At 38.7% G+C, this 21,338-nt stretch overlaps 1 protein-coding gene across 1 annotated transcript in view; it reads right to left on the bottom strand.

The window, feature by feature from the left end:
- sntg2 (syntrophin, gamma 2) overlaps nt 1-21,338 on the bottom strand; it is an 89,800-nt gene that overhangs the window by 45,193 nt on the left and 23,269 nt on the right. The window contains exon 9 of the mRNA XM_084742954.1: nt 4,411-4,535. Within this exon, the coding sequence (XP_084599080.1) occupies nt 4,411-4,535 (125 nt within the window). The remainder of the gene's footprint in view (nt 1-4,410; nt 4,536-21,338) is intronic.

Raw genomic sequence — 21,338 nt, 5'->3', positions numbered from 1 at the left:
AATAAGCTATGATAGCTTCCTTTTTTGAGCTTTTTCACAACAGCCATTTTGACATGAATTACAAGGTTAAACACATGTTACCAATGACACTAATTCCATTGAAGTCTACCAGAGTCAGGGTGCTGCTTTTGTGCATGTTGCTCAATGGAAAGGCTCTGCAACACTAAATGGAACAAGGCCTTAATTAGTATCATTGGTGACACTCTAAGGTCAGCAATATGAGGACAGCTTGCCGTTGGTCAACGGAGATGAATTGTAAGTGTAACATTTGCACAGATTAATTCCCCGCCCCTAAGCGAACCCTTTGATCTCTGCGATTCCACTGAATTACTTAATTTATATGTACAATTTCCTTGATTTAAATCCTGCTGGTCTTTATAGAAACCTAACACGTACATAAAAATAAAAGAGCACACAATATATAATAACCAAAAGCCCCAAACTTGCTCTGCCTAATGTGAGATAACAAAACTTTACTTGCATCCATACTTCACCCTTTGCTTACACTGTAACAAAACTAATTATGTGAAAAACAGGCGTGAGATCAGGTGTGATGAAGAGATTTGAATTAGGTTTCTTTTTCTGTTTTTATAAATGAATTTGAGAGAATAATAAGATTAAAGGTAAAGGACCCAGTGAATTGGGTTTCTGCTGTTAACTTAAAATACATAAACAAAGTGAGAGTTAAAGCTCCTTTGCCAGTTTCTAACAGAAATAATAAATATATCAGATCTGTGATTTAAAGTTATGAAGGAGCATTTGACTGTAATGTTTGTATAGCAAAGGTTTATTTCCACACAGTGATGGTGATACTTAAAGAACGAAAATAGTAGCTTCCAAATGTCCTACATAATCCATGATTTCACAAAAACATGCTCCATGTGCAGTAAATGTGCCAACCATGAGTTGTTCACGTCTGGCTGGGGACATTTATTCCACGCTGTTCCCCGAGCACCATCTCCCCTAATCTCACAACTGTCATCTTTCATCTGTCTTCTAAACAAATGAAAGGACATAGAATCTTCAGTGTTTAAGGTACAAAAGCACAAACAACACTCAGTTTTAGTTTGTGAGTCCGTTCTAATGAAATGCCTTCGATGACAAATTATTTTATATTTGTCAGGGATAAAATGACAAATATTCTTTGGCCACAAATCATCACACTATTAGATAAAGAGCAGAAATTAATATCATAAATTATCTAGCCAAGCAGACAGTTAGTCTTTGAGATCATCTTGTCAAAGATTTTCTGTTGTTTGCCCCTGTTATTATCCAGACAGATCTAATCAGTATTTGTGCATTCTGGTATACCCATGTCAGCCATGTTTTGTTGAGTAAACTGATATTGACAAGTTCTTTGCCTCCGGGACTCCTTATCGACTGAACTCTGCTATTTGTGATTCAGCACTGGGTTATTAGGTTTAGTGTGACTAATTCCAGATCTCCTCTGTATATTTCTTCAATATTTTACTCCGCATTAAGCAGTCATTAAGCTGTTGATTGGGCTTAACATCCAACAGAATTTATATTACAGGATTGTTACCGAAGAGGAATTTCTCACTGAGGTATCTGAGCACTCCTCAGACAGGGATGTGCACTGTGCTACAGATACATTTTACTGTGGTTTGATCTAATGATACAGCAGTAGATAAATAAGTATATCTACTTATGTTGCCTTATGGATGACTTTGTCATTTCATCAGGTTTTTACTGATTTTACATTTTACAATATGGAATACTGTTATAGATCAACAGTATACGCTATTGTATTACAGTTAAAGAGTTTGTGATCATTCTATACTTTTTATTGCAATTTTAAACATCTACTGACACTGAAGAACTGGCCTCTGCTCACCTGTTTAAACTGTTTAACGTTCTTTCATTCTTTAATTTTAGGACCAAAAGAATAATAAAAATAATTGCTTGTAATTGTTTAATAGTTTATTTTCTACAGTTATAAACTACACTGCTGCACTGATCAGTCACATCAAAATATATTTTTTTAATGTATATGGTTTCATTTGATGTTTCTGAGAGTCATACAATAATTGTGTTGACTGATGATGGATGATGACGATGATTTATGACGATGATGGATGATGATGACGGACAACAATGATGACTGATGGTGGATGATTAATGATGTAGGATGATTGAGGATGCATGATGATGGATAACACTGATGCAGGGGGATGGATGATGATGGATTAAGTTGGATGAGGATAGATGATGATGATGATGATAGCGGATGGGAGAAGATGATGTATGATAATGACAGTCGATGACGATGGATAATGAATGATGGAGGAGGATGCATGATGATGGACGATGATAATGGATGATGATGATGACGAATAATGGATGATGATGGATGATAATAATGGAAATTGATGATGGTGATGATGGATGGTGATGGATGATAATGATGATGGATAATAATGGGCCGTGGTGGATGATGATAAATGTTATTTAATGTAATTATTATTTTAATTATTATTATTATTATTATTACGACAATGAATGATTCAACACTTGCTCTCCTCTTGTATCATCTTGTATTCTAATGACTAAGTATTATTGTTGTGTAACTACAGTTATATGTTTCAGCAGCCTTGAGCAGAAAAACATGAAAAACACCCCCCCCTCCCATCACCACCACACACACACACCCCTCCCTCAGTGAAGTGTTGATGAGCTCGAGCTGCTGCGCTGTAACTGACCTTGACCCTCTGTGGACAGGAGCAGTGCGGTAGTTCTCCTTATCTCTGGCAGCTGCCCTGGGCTTAAAATTGGACAATACCCAAAGAGGTGCCCAACAAACAGCTTTAATAAACATCTTTAATTAACTCAGCAGCACAGAGTTCCATTATTTATTTATCATTATGTACCTGCAATTCTTGAATTATGCAACCAGACACACCCTAAAGAGAAAGAGACTTCTGCTCAGCCAGAGTGCCACAGATGATAAGGAGAACTGACTAAGGTGCATAATTTCCAATTTGAATAAAAAGTTAATAAGCAAAGATAAAATTACATATTTTATTAAGATTCCTGTTAGCATAAAACAGTCATTCATCAGTACTCAGACCTTTTGCAGGAGCACTTGAACACACAGCACCACACTTTGGTTTTAAACTATAATATTCAAAAGCTTGCTAAGTGGCAGTGGTGGCAGCTCCTTCAAACTATTTCTGTTTTAATCCTCATTCATTCATTCCACCTAACTGCTGAAACACATATTACCTATGACAGAATTACTCTTGTAGTGGGAAAGGATGTGTGGGGTTTGGACTGAATGCACACAGCATCTTTCTTTCATCTTGTTGAAGACAGTTTGTAATACATAGACTTGTATAAGCAGAGAATGTGAGTCCATGTCAAATCTAAAATAACATCTGGTGTCACCTGTTGGACCAGAGCCATATGATCCACCATGAAGACAAAAACTCAAAAGTTGATGGACTCTTTTTTGGTGTGAATATGTCGACCATATTATCATCACCACCTACTTGCTGTTGTTTACATTCCCCCAGATGCAGATTACAAAATGCAGTGCTTAATCATTTCCTGAGTTTATACATGCATGTTTATATGTGCATAAATAAGTGTATATTGTTTTGTATTTTGTCCTTTTCTATTCAGCATCTGACTATCTGTATATATGTTCTGTCTGTGTGTACTGTAGCATGACCAGACTACAACTTTCTTTTGCATTTGTAACGCTGTGTCTGTATAATAATAAATAAATTAGCATGAAACCTCATGTAAAGGTGTTAACAATCTCAGCCTTCATGTACCACATGAACAGGATTGAGCTGTTATCAGCCATGCTCCTGTAATATAAGCTTATAACCTCCTATTGTAACTGAAAACGGCAGAAAACAACAAAAATACAAAACTTGCTAAATGTGTTTGACAATGATAACCCTGAAAAATGGTTAATACAGCGTGGGAAAAATAAACAATGGAATATTTGAATGGGATTCGGCTTTGCATATTAGCATGCACTGCGGGATCTGTGAGGTGTGACTGCCCAATCGTAGTAAAACTTTCTGTAATTTCTGGAAACAATGAACCTCTCAAGGTTTAAATGAAAAAAAAAAAAACACAACAGACTGAAAAAGCTTCCAAAGAAAAACAGCCGTGAAAATACTGTACACACGAAAATCAATACAGAAAGGACAAGCATAATAATCAAATGCATTTACAAGTTCGACCAGTGTTCTCACAGTCACACCTTCTGAGCCGGAGCCTCGCAGCTGCGGTGACCTTTTAAGCCGTTTATGCCTGTGCATAGATATTGGCATTAACATCCTCCCACCTAAATGAAAAGTGCTTGCTAAGCCAACAACTGTGCTCAGTGAACTGTGCACCTCAGAGGTGAATTATATCATGCTGGATTACCCTTACCTTAATTTATCTGTGCCAGCTTTGTATCTGGAGACTCTGGCCATCAACAAGGGCAGGGAGACGGCATCCAGCCAGCGCTTCTCATACTTTGGTTCATTAGCTGAGGGCGAAGGGGGCGATGGAGCCTGCGTGGAATACATAGACAATGCAATGAGCTTCCTGCTCTCCGAGTCCTTTTGATCAGTGAGGATGTGTTGTGTAAGCAACACTTGCACCATTTACATGGAAAAAGAATTATTTTCTTGATCCGGGTAAGTCAGCTGTACAGAACGTAAACATCAAAATTAAGTACTCTGACACTGCAAAGTCCTTTTGGGATAACACCTGCACCTTTAACCATTACTGCCTAATTAAAGTTCTGACCTCCTGCTGATCAAACTCACAGGCTCCTGCTGTCTTTTCACTGCAGGCTTGTCTCACCTGAATTGCTTTCATTTTCCATTTAATGCATTAAAAACAGAAACACATAATTTCTCTCCATGCCCAATTATCAAATATAATGTAATAAAGCATTTAAAAATTGTCTGTTATTGACTGTGATCCCACCCTATTTTTGCACATTGAAAACTGTCAATTTTCTCCTTTCCTGTTGCCTAATCAAGGCTTTTCTACGTTCAAAAGACAACTAACTTTTGAAGATGGTTAGCAAAATGCTAGCTAAGTAGCAAGCTAATGATTTATGTAGATTAGCTAGCTAGTTCGCTGCATTTTGCTGAAGTTACCCATCAGATGTAGCTAGCTAATATTTGATGCCCATTTGTTCACTAGTTAGTGTTTTGCTAACATTAGCTAGCTTAAGATGTGACTATATGTCGTTTTGACAAGTCCTTCAACTGCATTTTTTTTTTTTTTTTTTTAAACAGCTTCAAAATTCGATTTTCTTTTAAATGTAGACGGGCCTAACACATAACAAGTACAGGAAACGAGATGAGAAAAGTTGACCGAGGTTTGAGTCTTGTTCAAGTGTTGCTGCATCATTAAACTTTAGGATGATATTGATCTTTTTAGATGCCAGGTTTCCAGAAATCAGGTACAGCCACAAATGTTGGAATTTTTTTTTTTTTACTGCTGTTATTCATTGTAACTGTAGGATGTATATTTATACTGTTATACTGTTTGGGATATTGTTGTGTGTTTCAATAACCCATTGATAATTTTGTTCCTTTTTTTGCATGTGGGGAATGTGATTGGTTGTGGACAGGACAAAAACTGCTCGCCTGATGAAGATCTAGCACCGAAATGTCACAAATAAATTATTTATTGCAAGTTAGACAGAGTACTTGAGTCCTGTTTTGCAACTGAACCACAGAGTGAAAAGGGAAGGGTCAGATTCTTCTTCAAGAATCTGGAATCAACTACTAAAAATCAGTGATGCAAATTCTTTTCATCTAAGCTCCAGTGTTTCACCCGGACTATTATTACTCTCATTCAAAGCGCTTACACTGTGGACATGGCGTGAGGAAGACTTGATGGTGCGGATTGCAAAACGAGAGAAAGTGGCAAGGGCCCAATAAAATAGACTGTCCAGAGAAAACGACAGTAAGCGCGCAAAGTTTGGCTTCACTGAACTAGCCTACCACAAAATCATGATGTCTCAGAGAGCATCCAGTCTATGCATCCAGTCCACGGAGTGGACCAGACACGAGGTAGTGTTAACGTGTAAATAAATATGGCTGCTAGTTGAGATAAAGACCAGTAAAAAAGTACTTTAGTGGTGGTATATGTAACAACTAATTTAGAACCCTAATTTTGCTGAATTTAAGCAATAAAAAGAAAAGCAATTAGTTGTTCATTATATGAAATTTGTCTTATTTTATCTTTTGTAAATTTATTCTTCACTTAAATAAAGAAAAAGTATTTATTCAATTAATCGATGGAATACTCAGCAGAATACTAAAGTAATCAAAAAGCTTCAGCCTTAATGGTGCACTAAGGCAAGTTCCCTTTCTATATTTTCTTGTTGTTTTGCATAACAAAGTCCATCAGTTGTTATTGGAAGAGACAGCAGAGCAGTGGCAGCTAGACTATATATTTTCTACAGAGTGTTTTTCAGATATGCGTCAGCTCTGCATTAATTTCCTTCAATTTTCTCATGTCAGTGAGTGGCTTCAATGCAGAAACTGATCTCTGGCTACAATTAAGATGTTAACTCATACATCATATTTTTTGTACTGACACGAAAATAAATCACCAACAGTTCTGATAAGCACTCTACCAAAAATCTTTGCTCTGACTCGCATTATAAGATGCACTCTACACACTTTGATGTTGCCGTTACGAGCGCAGTAACTGTATTTTAAGCTGCACAGACAGATTCACAAGTAAAAAATAGGCTGTATTTCCAGGTTTCACACACACACACACACACACACACACACAAGTGGGTCCAGAGAAAATGGATCCATAGTGGATAAAAACAGACCGACAGAAAATGCCTCTTGACATTCATTAATGACAGAATGAAACTGGTTTTGATACAATCTCAGCTGCAAGTGTTGTGGTGTTATGAAGCCATGTTAGGTAAAAACACACTTGCTGTTTAAATTGATGGATTGCATTCACCTTGGCAGCAGTTTGTCTCTGTGAGCTCTTTTTAATGGATTTTTGAAAACAGTGAGCCTGCAGTATGAGCTTCTGACTGTGGCAAATACACAGATGCATTTAGGCTTTTCATAGGCAGTAATGAGCATGAGAAAGAGCTAAAATTGCAGCTTAAAGATGCCTGGCTTAAAGCAATAATAAAGGTGTTAATGTGGCATGGAAATAGCTTTGTTTTTGAAAGCTGTGCAGGTACTTCCTTATGGTGGAAACGCATACAGTATGGCAGCAAAGAGGACTTCATATTACTTTAGAATGCACTTTACAGTAATTCACTAGGAGAATAATGGTCACCACTTTTTTCTACTGCTCAGAATAGATAGGAGTGATGTCTACTGTGCCACTCTATACTCTGCCTCATATTCAAACTCTCTGTGCTTAAGTTTTCTTTTGATAACAGCTTGAAGGCTTTATATTCCTGAAATAAAACTGATAAAATGTTGAATGATTGCTGCATAACAGTGAGGACATCCTCTTCAAAGAATAAAGTCAAGGAAAATGTATTTGTACAGCTCATTTCAACAACAAGGAACATTCAGTTTTACTTAAAACATAAAAGGCATTGAAATGAGATGTAAAATAAACACAAGGCAATATAAATAGACATAAAAAGGATTTAGAAGTAAAATAGAACATTAAAAAAGATTTAAACAGAACTAAACAACAGAATAAAAAATGATAGCGCAGCTACAGTGTAGTGTAGCTATGAATAGGCAGTCACAAATTTAACCTAAATAAAATGCAGTGGCAACAGAAAAGTATGTAATTTAACAGAACCAAGGAGTTTCGTGAAGTTTATCCTGGATATGTGCTGTGTAAAAACTGCCATGGCTGAAGTATTTAGGTACTTTACTAAAGTAAAAGTATTTATACAGTAGGGTGAAAAAAAAAACAGTCACAAGTTAATGTCCTACATTCAAGAGAAATGTTTGGCAACCACTATGTTACCATTTGTCTGTGCTGAAATGCCAAATCTGTAGATACAGGGTCTTCAACAGGACCCAGTCTTTTTTTAAAATTACAAATATGCCTGAAAATACAAATTAACATGAAATCAACCTATTATTGGGTATTATTAAGATATATCTGCCTATTTGTAAGAAACATCCCCAAACTTTTAATTTACATGGCATTGATTAAAATCACCGGCAAAACTGCAGAGGTTGAGGTTAATGTACCTAACATTAGCCATGCTACAATTACTGCTGACTAAGCAGCTACAGGTGAAAACAAATGAGTTAAACACAACACAAAAAAATATAGTATATGTATCTATCAGCTGCGGCATCCATGGCCTGAAAAACACAGCAGAACCCTGCTTTAGATGAAACATTGTGCACGGCTGCTCTAAACTGTTAAAATATGCGCTGAAATGAAAATCAAAAGGTTTCAAAATGCACATGCGAGACAGATAATACGGAGAGATAGATTTGTGTGTCATCGGCATAGCGATGGTAATATTTCTTTCTTTCTTTTTTTCCCAAGTTCAGGGAAAAGTTGTATTACTCTAAGCTGAAGTGAACTTTCTTAACTATCTTATTATTTTTGTTCTTTTTTTCCCTCCTTTGCCTGACCAATATATGTGAAGCTTTGAGCGATGTTAATTTCTCTGAAGGTGTGTCTGACTGTTCACGCGAACAAAAGCAGCCCAAGTATCGGTCCCTGTGGAAAACCATGTTTAACCTTAAGGCAGGAAGACAAAACTTTGGTTCTGTTACTCAGATATGAACAGAACTAGGCAAGCATGAGCGCTTCAAGACTGATGAGGGTTTCAGGAAATTCTGGGAGGTGTCAGGGTCCACAGTCTCAAAGGCAACACTGAAATCTAGTAATAGCAGGACAGATGTAGAATCCATGGTAGTAATAAATCGTTTGCTACCCTGGTCAGTCCAGTCTCAAGTGTTTGGCTCTAAACCAAGACCATCATCTCTTGAGAAGACTGTAGATATACGGGCTGTGAATTGGCTAGAAACAACCTTTTCCAACAGTTTTGACATGAAGGCAACATTATAAATCAATCATTTTGAAGAAAAAGTCTTTTTACTAAAGGATTAACCACAAGCTGTAGGTACAATACTAGAACTGAGAGATTTAGTGATGATGCTGAGGAGGCAGCTTCCTGGCAGACTGAAGTGCTCTTTTGTGAAGTTGTCTAGAATAAAAGTCTAACCATTGTGCTTGGTTCATAAGTAGTAAAAATTTTAGAAAACATGTGAGGATTGATACTCAAGCGATTATTAATTCCATTTCTATTACGACTAGTATCAAGTCAGGATTGTTGCTTAACAGCACAAGACTGTAACATGTTGCAGATGCCTCTCAAATCGTTCAAGATGTACAGGTTTAATGAAGTTTCCTCGGAGAGTGGTGGCAGTGTATCAAAAAGCATTAATTCTAAAGGTCCTGCAGCACAATGTGTTGACAAAAGCTTTGATAGCTGGAAGAGCGCCACATTTAAATGCAAATCACACTGCACTTAATGAAGAACAGATGCATTACACATTATCTAATGAGTTACAAGCTTAGGGATCAAATGAGTGAAGCTTTAGCAACATCAAACAGTGAATCATTCCTGCAGCTAAAGATTATCTGTCAGCACAAAATCCCAAAACTCCTCCAAACAACCGCAAACAATCTGATGTAACTCCTGTATCATTATGCACACAGCACAGGTAAGTGTGTGTTCATCACAAAAGAACCAAATCACCTGCCTTCCCCTGAGTTCAAAATGACTGAACATATTACCAGAGTATTAAAATAGCCTCTGGGTGGAGTGAAGTCGAGAGCGAACAGCAGAGAAAAACTGCCTACCTTTGCAAAGTAAGTCGCACATCACTGCTAAACTACAACGTGTCGCATGCAGACCCCCTATCAGCTCCTCACCAGTAATTACTACACTTCTAAAGAAATGATCATCCTTTGCTCCACTTATGTCAGCCCAGAACAAAATGTTTTAGTTAACTCTTAAGTGGAGCTCTGCAGAGAGGTGGTGAGGTGGCAGGAAATAGAAAACTATAAGGCTGTCAGAGGGGATTACACTGACAAAGCACCTGCCTCTGCTGAGGAGCTGCAAAACAGTAGCTAAAGCCACAGTGTTGTTCTCCTCATCAGTCTAACACTCATTCATGGATACCGATACTTCAGATGTGACATGAACCGAGCATAATTATTTCAAAGCATGTAAATGAATCAGTGAGGTAAATGGTCCAGAGTGCATTCAAAAGGAAACCATTTCAATGTCAAGAGAGCCTTGTGCAGACAAAGCTTAATGAATTATAATCGCCTCCAGTGGAGGAAGGTGCTTAAGTTGTGTGAGTACTTGGAGAGGGAAATCTCAAGCAGATTAAAAAAAAAAAAACTCCACAATTGTGACAACTGTGACATTCTCTCACACTGTAACAACAACCAAAACACGTTGCAGTCAGCAAGGTATGGTCACAGTGGAAATGTGAAGATTTAACAAATCTGAGTGTCTTCATCTCTGTGAGTCTGTCCTGACAGTTCCCATGAAATGGCTAGCAGAGTGTGTATTGGCTTTGTGTTTCCTGCAAAACAGCCTTCCAGGGAGGGACTTGTAGCAGACGTTCACTGGCGTTTACAGTAGCCAATAGCGCTGTGCATTACGCCTCCCCGCTGCCATACAGCTAAATTGGTCATTGATGAAACACTAGGGGGGAGAGTGGTCCTATTACTCTTCCCTGACTGAGGGCTCCCGGCAAACACAGACAGACCGGGATAAAAACAGCCAACAAAGGCTAGTTTGACAACAGGAAATAGGATTCCGTATCAAAGTGGTTTTCTCTCTGGGTTTGGCCTCAGTTTGAGCCACAGCTAACGGCAGTTTGTGGTTAGCCAAGTTATGTTAGGAACAAATAAAGCTATCTTTCCAGCAGGAAACTACAAAAGACCTATGTACTTTATTCCCTGTTGGTTTCAGAGGCCATGTTCGTCCCGGTGACCGTTTGTGCGAGAAAGCATTTCATGGACACAAATTGAGTGTATGCCCCTGAATGCAAAATGAGTCATCAACTGTTTTCAAAGGTTTTCATGACAAAACAAATTCTGAAATATCATTAAAAATAGACGAATATCTGGAAAACAACTTTTTTGTCATTGTTGGGCTAGATACCAGCGAGGTGTAGCACAATATGTGATCATCACCCCATTCATGGGAACTTTAAACATAGCAATCCTTTGAGGCGAAGGCTCACAAGAGCACGCTAACATTAATTAAGAGTAATTCTTCACTATCAAGCTGTCTCAATAAAGTTTCTCAAGACTCTCCAGTGTGCTGACAAGACTGAGGCAAAGAGATCATATTTCTCCTGTATTAGCTTCTCTGCACTGGCTCCCTGTAAAATTCAGAACAGAAATCACTCTCCTCACCTACAAAGGCCTTAATGGTCAGACACCACATCTTAAAGAGCTCATACCCTATCACCCCACTAGAACACGGTGCTCTCAGCATGCAGGGTTACTTGTGGTTCCTACAGGAGGACGGGAGCCAGAGTCTTCAATGATCAAACTCCTCTCCTGTGGAATCAGCTCCCAGTTTGAGTTCAGAAAGCAGACACCCTCTCCACATAAGACTTTCATCTTTGATAAAGCTTACAGCTAGAGCTGGCTCAGGTGAACACACTCATCCCTCCATCCCTCAGTTAAATCTTGACAATGTGTCACTACAGTCTACCATCATCTTCAGGTGGGAATGCAAAGTGAACAAGAGGCCCTTCAAAGAGACGGCAATGAAAAACGGCATGGTCTGTGAGTTTGTACTACGGCTGAATGACAAACAAAAAAAATAAAAAAAAATTATATTGTGATTATTTTAACAGATATTGCAAAATCAATACGAGTCAAGATTTTAGTTTGAATGGCTGTATTGTGGTGTGCTTTGTGCCAAACGAGCATGTTCCCTCACATCCGGAAAAAATTATTTGTAGGCCGGGAGAAATCAGGAGGAAGACGTTAACTTTAGATGAAAAATAGTGAAATATTTTATTAACAGGGTCACTTCATTTCACACTAGTAAAATACTCATCATTCAATTTGTAAGAAATGCTGTGATATTATATTTCACTTTATTTACTGGATTTGATTTGTAAGTATAACATCATAAATATTCCAAGGCAATTTTCAACTGAGTTGTTTGTAAACATTATGTAAATTTAAATGGATCCTAATGTCACTGAATGTTCTGAAATGTTAATGAATTACCAAATTTATTTTAGTTATTAAAGAAAATATTTCTTGAACTTTATCCAACTGCTGAGTAATAATATGTTGAACAAATAAATAAAGAAAGGAAATGTCATGAAACCATTTGGTAGTCATATATATCAAAATAAACTAAAATGCCATCTGGGTGGCTTCCATGCTCTGGAGTCCATAAATATTTATACAGATTTTCATGTAAAATCTGACCAATAGTTGTTTAGATATTTCAGTCCAGCCAAGTCTCACCAAATGGCGCTAATGTCCCAAATTATTTCATGTGATCAGAACTCCTTTTTTACTTTCACATGTAACTTCCTACCATTCACGCTATCACACAACATAGTATAAGGGGAAAAAAAAGGCCACATATGTCAAATTGGTTCAGAACTTGTGAACCCATACATGACGCGCTAATCTTTATCCAAGCTGCTGTAAATGGTGGACATTGCAGTTCCAATAAATACCTCAGAGTAAAAGCCCCCCGTTGTTTTATTTAAAATATTTTATTTTGAAGCAGCTGAAACAGGAAATGTTTTCATCAACAGTAACTTAACACGACTCCTACACAGCTGAAAGCAAACATAAAAACGCTAAAATAAGGCCATGCAGGAAAGAAACTAAACTTCAAACTACAGAGATTCAGTTAGAAGCCACAAAAGTACCGAGCTGAAACCACAGACAGCAATTAAAAATGCCTCTGTGCTCTCCTGCACATCGATGAGTTGAGTCTCACAACACACTTTTGTCTGAGAGGGAGAAGCTCGTAAATTTTGGTTTAACTGGTTTGGGGTTTTTCCTTTGGTTTTAGATGGCTTCCATCAATAATCCTCACTAATGAATTTAGTTTAACCCAAAACATTATCTTTTCCGAAATCTAACCAAGTCGTTTTTCCATGGCTAAACCCAACCAACCAGCTCCACTTTAACAATGTTAACTATGACAAAGCTTTCCATGACCACAAAGGTCACCTGATTCCACAGAGATTAATTGGAAGGTTTGGCATATCACCTGTTGTATGCAAGGCATGTGATTTGAAAGTGTAAAGTTGTGTTATTTGTACACTGACTAAAGAGACCAGGCTGCAGCCTTCAGTGTGGACCAAGACACTACCATCCCAGAATAATGTATACACAGAGCATGAGTATTAATATCAGTGGCTCATGCTGATCATACTGAGTGGAAACGCAAAAAAAGTTTGACAGAAAGCAATAGAAAAGTTATGAGAGAAGGACTGTGCGGGTTGTTTATCTAGTGCAGGTAATTACTAGGTGACACATGTAAGAAAGAACAAATTACACAGTATTACTGAGCTAACATTGGAACATTACCCCATTATTATATGAGGTGAAAGTAATGGAGGTGTTCAATGTTGCCATGCAGCACTGTAGTTCTTCTGTGATGAGCTATGGCAATTTATTTTGTGTTGTATCAACTGTCTCTCAACTTTCATCCCTCATTTTGACTTCCTACATTTCCAGAATGAGTTTGGACACTCCCCAGTGAATTCAGCTCGCATCCAGCAGTTTAATGTACAGGTACAGGGAGTGATATGAACCTCAGAAAAGCAATGTCTTTCCTGTCAAGAAAATGGGAGCATCATGCACCTCACCCCACTGTGGCCCTTGTGCCTGCGCTGCATTGGGTTTATTGGGTCTGCTGTCAGTGGAGAAATTGCTGTCTCTTACTCTCTCTTACCACCGTTCCTTCCCGTGTGACTGTAGCACATTAATGAAAAAAGGTGAGTTTAGAAAGAAGCCCTCCCTCGTCTTTGAGGTAAGCATTTACTGCTAATGGTTCTGAAATGATCCTTTTTAACTGAAATGTGCTGAAAACATCCAATTTGTGGTAACATTTGGCCTTTTGAAACAACAAAATAGACCCAGGAATGCGAGGAGCACTGCTCATACTGTAGCTCTTTATCACTGTTAAAATATCTCAGGGTGTTTTGCTCCACCGGTAAGTGGCTGTTGTGCACATCATCAAGGTTACATTGGTTAAAAAAAAAATCCCCAAACACTTTCTAGGGCTTGGCAGATATCATGCAACATTAATGTTAGATGAAAAGATCTGGTACACAGGAGGTATAACATTCAAAAGGAACATTTCAGCTTCAGCTGCTGAAGACACCTTGTGACCTTTCTCTTTATTAGCTTGTGAATTAGCTGGAAACCGAGTATGTGAACAGTTTGGTTTTTAATTACAGTTGTGTCCTCTCTGCCTGTCATAGTACTGAGCTGTTCAAATTGCTTTCAGCAGATGAAAGTACAAACAGAGACACAAGAGAAAATTCAGGTCACAGATATTCAGTCAGAAGGCGCAAAAGTACTGAGAGCTGTGGCCCTTTGCTGCATGTCATTCCCCCACTCTCCCTCCCTCTTTCCCGTCATATCCTCAACTGTCCGGTCAATAAAAGGCATAAAAAACATCCACCTCTCTGCCCTCCTGCACAGACAGGAGTTGAGCCTCACAACACATGGCATGTTTGAGGGGGAACATAGGGGTCATCACGGGTTGGCCAAACTTGGCAAGGTGTCACTGCAGCTTGCTTGGAGGCGGCTCGAGCTCACTTCAGCCCCACTCCAGAGATGTTTCATCTCGGGTGCAACTCCGCACAAAGCAAACTTGTGACAGGATGGTCTTTTTTTCTTCTGTGTTGGGTTGCTGGAACTGAAGTGAGCTGGAGTGAACTGCTGGCCTGATTTGGACTGAGAGGGTCACTGAGGGTGTGTCAGTTTGCATTGGCTTATATATTGTTGCGTGACCGTGGCTCTGGCATGACACCGAGCCATCATTCAGGTCCACCTAAAAGATCCCCAACACAGAAATCATGACCAACGGTCTAACTCCAGAATTCAGTACTACATAGTTCTCATTGTTTTCATGTTTTCAGCAACTATGGTCTAACATGCATAATGTGTTTAGAAGAAAGTCTCCCATTTTCCTTAACATAGACTTAGACTTTATAAATATTCATCAGTCTGGCCTTAAATGTCTCCAACAAATTCCTCACTCCTGCAAAAAAAGCAGCTCAAGCCTTTTCTGAGCAAAATCTCAGATGAGAAAATTGTAATTAGGGCTGAAGGATATGTAAAAGAAAAATCATATTTTGATTTGATTGAAAATGTTAATTTCTGCATTTCATTTTCACTGAAAAAATACATATAAAAATGATGGTGATGTGATTTTTGCCAGGGCTTGTGCCAAAGAAACATGTTCCCTTCTGTCTCATGAATATGATTTGTAGGCCAGCACCACAATGCCTCATTTATAATGGTATGTTGTGACACATTTTACCTTCACAGTTCCTGCTATTAGTATATTGCATTTAGCCGTATTGCAATTTTGATAATATTTCAATTAGTTGTTCAGCCCTAATTATAACCTTTGTTCAAACTGAGAGTCAACAGCAGAATTAGAGACACCCAGTTCATCTCTTTTACTGTACAGGATGTGCAGATGTTGTGCAGCACATCTGAGGTCATTTACTATTCCAATCCTCGCTCAACCTCAGGCTTAATGACCCTCTCCATTACAGACTTTCATACGACGCAGAATTGCTTAATGGCATGCAATGTCTTTTTTTTTCTTTTGGGGAAAAAAATAAAGTTATGGGTTGCCCTACTTTCCTGCAAATCTCTATCTGGAGGCTTTCTATCATTATACTCTGAACATTAAAGTGCATTCACCACTTATACTGCACTACTGGATAGAAAAAAACACAAGCAATTACTCTAAGAACAAAAAAAAAAACGCTCACATAATGGTCCTTATTTGTGAGGGAAGAAGAATCTCACTTGACAAGAGGAAAAACTAACTGGAGGCCAGCTTATGCTATTTTGTGTTTCTCACTGCTTAAATGTAATTTCTGGGATGAGGAAACGGCCTGGCAAATTCTGTTTGTCACCCACATAGTTTTCTAGAGACTAGAGAATTAAAATGTAAAGATCCTTGCTGGAGCCAGCTGACCTAATATGTCACACTGACTCATACCTTATTTGTTTTTGCATAGGTAGGCATGTGTCAGGGCCTATGTTTTTTTTCTCCTCAGATAAACCAAGTGCACATAACTGGGAACTGAAAGAATTGCAGACCACGCAAAGGCACAGGGATGTTTTGGCTTCTTCAGCTCCTGCAAGGGAATTTAATGGAAACACTTTAAATCTAGATTATCTATGAAAGGTTAAAGTGGCCACCTGCTGTCCCTCACGCTTTCTCTGAATAATTCATGTGAAATGACAAGCAGGAGATGCAGTCTTTACCGCTAATCTGTCATTATAGATTACCATATTAATATGCAATTTTCTCAAGCCATACCATTAAAACGGTGATATATTGGCTTTGGGGGAGAAAATTAAACATTTACATTTTTTCCACTCCTACACATTCAGAGTAAAGTTTGGCCAGAGGCGCTCAACAGCAATGTCAGGCTCAATTTGCTTGATATTTCTGCAGCATGGCAACACAGTTGTACCAACATACTAATAGATATTTATTTGGTCATTATGACTATAAACTGAACCATTTTTCTAGGATGGGAGCAGCAGTATACTAGAGGCTGGCAGTAGAGCCTGACTGAAACTGGATTCCTGGGGCCGACACTGATATTGGCGAGTAAAAAAAGCATCTAATATCAATATATCTGCCAATATTCTCAAGTAACATAAATATATATAAAATCAAAAATGACATTAGTGTGCTGAAACTTAGGAACTAGATTAAATATTCATTAGAGATGATAGTAATTTAGCCATGATTGGTTGCGCTCTTTAGCTGCTATACATTTTAAAAAGCACCAAATGAGACCCCCAAATAACTAATGCTTACTACAGTTTGGCAGGTGACACTGTATTAAGCAACAGTAAGAAAGTGCAAGGTGAAAATATTCAGTTTTGCATGTATTGCTTTGCAGAGCGTAGAGAGCTTTGGGGGAGAGAGCCGGGGGCTGAGCAGAGCTTTTTGATGAATAAACACAGCGAGTCATGTTGGATTCTGTTCTGATCCAATGTAATTTACTTTGTGAACGTGCATACATATGGCAGGGCGAGGGGGAAAAGAAAAGGGGCTGGAGGGAAACGACAGAAACAACCAGAGGCTGTTGAGTGCGCTGCTCAGTCCGGCTCCACTGAACTCAGACACACACCCTCTGTGCTGCGCGAGGTGGAAATTCGCTTCGGTTTCTGTGCAAGCACGCCAACATTGCCTCTCAAGTACTGAGCTTTGGAAAATTCTACTACTGGACCATTTTTAAATACAGAAATCTCAGTGAACACTAACTGATGCCCTGTGGTACACTGTCTCTTGTATTTCTGTTTATATACTTTGGGTTTTCTACCAAATAAATGCTGTTGAGATGCCTAATCCAGTTCTTGTCCAACTCTAAGAAGGAATCACATTATGTTAACTAACATACATTTTGGAGCAGGCTATTCCTCCCTAAAAACATGCAGGCCTGTACCTCATTTTCATTCCCATTTGGAGACAATAAACAATATTTCTTCTTTTATAATATGCTTCCTTACATTGCCAAGAGAGTAAAAACAGAGAGAATCATGTTTTGAGAGGAATATGGCTTATTATTTCTGTAACACAGTGACAACCTAAAAAGCAAAAAAAAACACTTCTATATAAATCTTAGGTCATATCACATGTAGAGCATTTACCATGTTTTAAAGAGGCTAGTGCTGCACTCATCCTGTTGATACAGGGGATGGGTGGACTGTATCATGTTGTGCTTTGCTAAGATTGATTGGTAAACTCCCTCTGTGGAATCAGCTGCTGCTACAGCCCACCTATCATCCCAGCAGTATACTCTGTAATCTCAGCCATCACCACTCCAACATCAAGCACGCTCAAGGAGTCAGTAATAGCACTGCAGGATAACATGGGACAAAATGAAATTTTGTGACTGTTTGTTCTTCCTTTTGACCCTGCGCGAGAAGAGCCACTGATTGAGCTGTTGTGCAGTTTTACAGAAGATCAAATAGGCATTTGTGTTGATGTATTGCTGCTGTGTGCAGAGATCAAACATCATTCACGTGGCTGTAGAAATGAGATGACAATTAATAAACGCAGCAGAATTACCCATATTCAACATTTCATTTCTGAAAACAGGGCCAGTTAGTCTTTTTTTTTTTTACATCAATATGCCATGAGGTTGCAGATGTATGAAAATTCACAAAGAAAAAAAAATTAATCAATGCAAAGAACCCTGTTTCACTGCATTACATCAGATAAAACTCGTCAAGACCAATTACAAACACATGAATGATCACCCAGCCATTTACAAAAGACCTTATATGAAGGAGTACGTTAACAAACTTTACTGATCTGCTTCTCTTGTTTCCCTGTATCAGTCACAGAGGGGCAGTTTACAGCATCCACAAAACCTGCTGCAGGCGCAGAACCAGAGGGGTGTCACGCCCCCCTGGAGTATGATCAACCTCTGGTACTTCGAACAGAGTCAAAACAATGTGTTACTGAATGGGTCTAATGAGTGTGGGCCCTGGACCCCCACTAACTTTACATTGGTGACGTCTTTGAATGTCTCATTTTGTCAGTTTAAAATCCAAAAATATCCAGTGCAATATGATAATAAATGAAGAAAAGTATGAAATCTCCATATTTGAGAGGCTCTGCCATTTTGGCATTAAAAGTTATGATTCACTAATTGATGATGATGATGATGATTTAACTACTTTTAACCACTTGCCTGATCAGGCAAGTGAGTTGCCAGATTTACTTGCCAGACATGGCAGTTTACTTGCCCTGGGCAAGCAGACAAGCCTTACTGTTGAGCTCTGAAATGATCACAAAGAGACACAAAACACCACAAAAAGTTTTACATGATTGTCCGTGTCCTGGAGCACGTTGTCTCAATATCTGACTATGGCTGCAAAAGACTGATACTATTTCATATTAGAAATATACAGTTTATAAACTCACACCCTATTTTCTGCATCTCCTGCATTGATTAAAGTATGTAAATAAATGCAATATTCTGCAGTGTCATTATTTAAGTAAGTCACTGCAAATAAATTCACAAAGAAAAAAATCCAACAAATGAATGCAAGAAACCCCTGTTTCATTGCATTACATCAGATTAAAATTTCCAGGACAGCTGATAAACAGATGAATTATAACACAGCCGTTTAGAAAAAGACCTCATATGAAAGGAGTACATCAACAAACCTTACTGATTTTCAGTCACAGGACTTTTCTACAAAAGAGGATTTATAACATCCACAAAACCTGCCAATATTCTCTGCAGCAGCGTTGCTAACACCCTGGTTTACTTCTATCACCCTCTGACCTATTTTGACATCAGTGGAGGCTGGAAGAACAACAGTTTGGCTCAGATAAGTTTAATTTTCCTGCCTCTGACGGGGGGGCAGCTCCCACAGCAGCAGTCGGCTATCAGGGTTGAGACCCACATTCTGGACAGCCAAACACCGTCCTAGCATATATGCGTAGAGGACATTATGGATTACTTCACATTTAATAACATGTCAAAGTCAAACCGGATTTGTATGAGCCACAGTCCACAAAGGCTCAGGCTGCAGCTGATAGTGCTGCTGCTGCTGCTGCCCGGCCAGTGGTTAGTCCTGCTGAGGTAGCCCAAATGATAAAAACAGAGAATCTCTATAGAAAGCAGTTGATTGCTAGTGTTTTTGCCCCTGCTGCCCTCCAATACAAAGTGAATTCTAGACAATGCAGTGAGGTTCACTGTAAGGTGTTGGTTTTTATCTGATGCCAACATCAATGAAAAGGCAGGTTGGGCCTGCATGTACCTTTTCTCATCAATAAACCACTAAAAACCCCACAACAATTAGCATTAAATGAACAAGAGGACTTTCTGTAGCCAAAAGCTGTGTTTACACATTGCCAAGAATGTACAGTAAGACAGGGCCATGTTTTCTGTCCTTAAGGGCCCAACAAATCCTTTGTCCAGAGAAACTGTAATCAGTTGCTAATTACATAATTCTCTCACTGAAAAACCTATTACTTTACAAATAACTCAACATCAAAACTACTTAAATATTTGCTGATGCTATTAGCACCCAGGTGTCAGCAGACAACAATACCATTTACACCCAAGAGTATACAACAAAACATGGCAGAGAGAAGAAACAAAGTGTCCATAGCCAAAACTGTTATTTGCAGATAGACACATTGGGTATTTACACCCCACATGGCTCCTAAACCCGACCAAGTAGGTACACAAGCTGCCAAACTGACCAAATTGTGACAAAAAAGACTAAAACAAAACAAAATAATAATCCATTCATTGTCCATAGCCGCTGATCCTGACGGGTCGTGGAGGGGCTGGAGCCTATCCCAGCTGACAATGGGTGAGAGGTGGGGTACGCCCTGTACAAGTCGCCAATTCATTCAGGGCCAAAATAATAACAACAATAATAAATCAACAAAGCCTAAAAACACTGACATTGAGTTTCACACGTCTCAAACCCCAGTCTCCAGGGGAGACTCCTGTGTTTAACCCATTTATCCACCACAAACCTCAAACAAAGACTACAAAGACTATGTAGACAGGCGTAGCACTCGAGTGTGGAGAGAACGAGGGAATGATGCCCTCACAACTTCTGTAAGATCAAGATAATCGTGAGGCAAATAAATATGCGCTTGTAATGAAAGCTATGTTAGTTTAAGTCGCAGTAGTAAATAGGACTGGATATCAGTCCTCAGTAGTTTGCTGTTTGACCACCGATACTTGACAGATCATTTAGAAAACACTGCATGTCAGCACAGGTACCTGATTAACAAGTCTCGTATCCTACTCTGGATACTTTTTACACTGTACAAAGAGGACCTTTTTTATTTGATATTAGCACTTCTATTTTATATGAATATATTCATGGAAAATTATTTTTTTTCCCAATGTCAGTCTCTGTCCCTTTGTCCCTTTTCTCTCCAGTTTCTTTGTCTGCTCTAAAGTTGCTTAGCAAAAAAACGAAATCTTTACTTTTTTTTGCTTCACAGTGAGGCACTCTGAAGGAGCGCACCCGAACTGTGTAAGTGTGCACGCCTAAGCACAAAGCAAAAGACAGAAAACCCTGATATTCTGTATTTAAACATGAAGAAAAACAAAACTTGT

The sequence above is a fragment of the Lutjanus erythropterus genome, chromosome 18 (assembly GCF_056507025.1).
Source record: "Lutjanus erythropterus isolate fLutEry1 chromosome 18, fLutEry1.hap2, whole genome shotgun sequence".
NCBI classification, from domain to species: domain Eukaryota; kingdom Metazoa; phylum Chordata; class Actinopteri; order Lutjaniformes; family Lutjanidae; genus Lutjanus; species Lutjanus erythropterus.
This window is presented reverse-complemented; position numbering and strand designations above follow the sequence as displayed.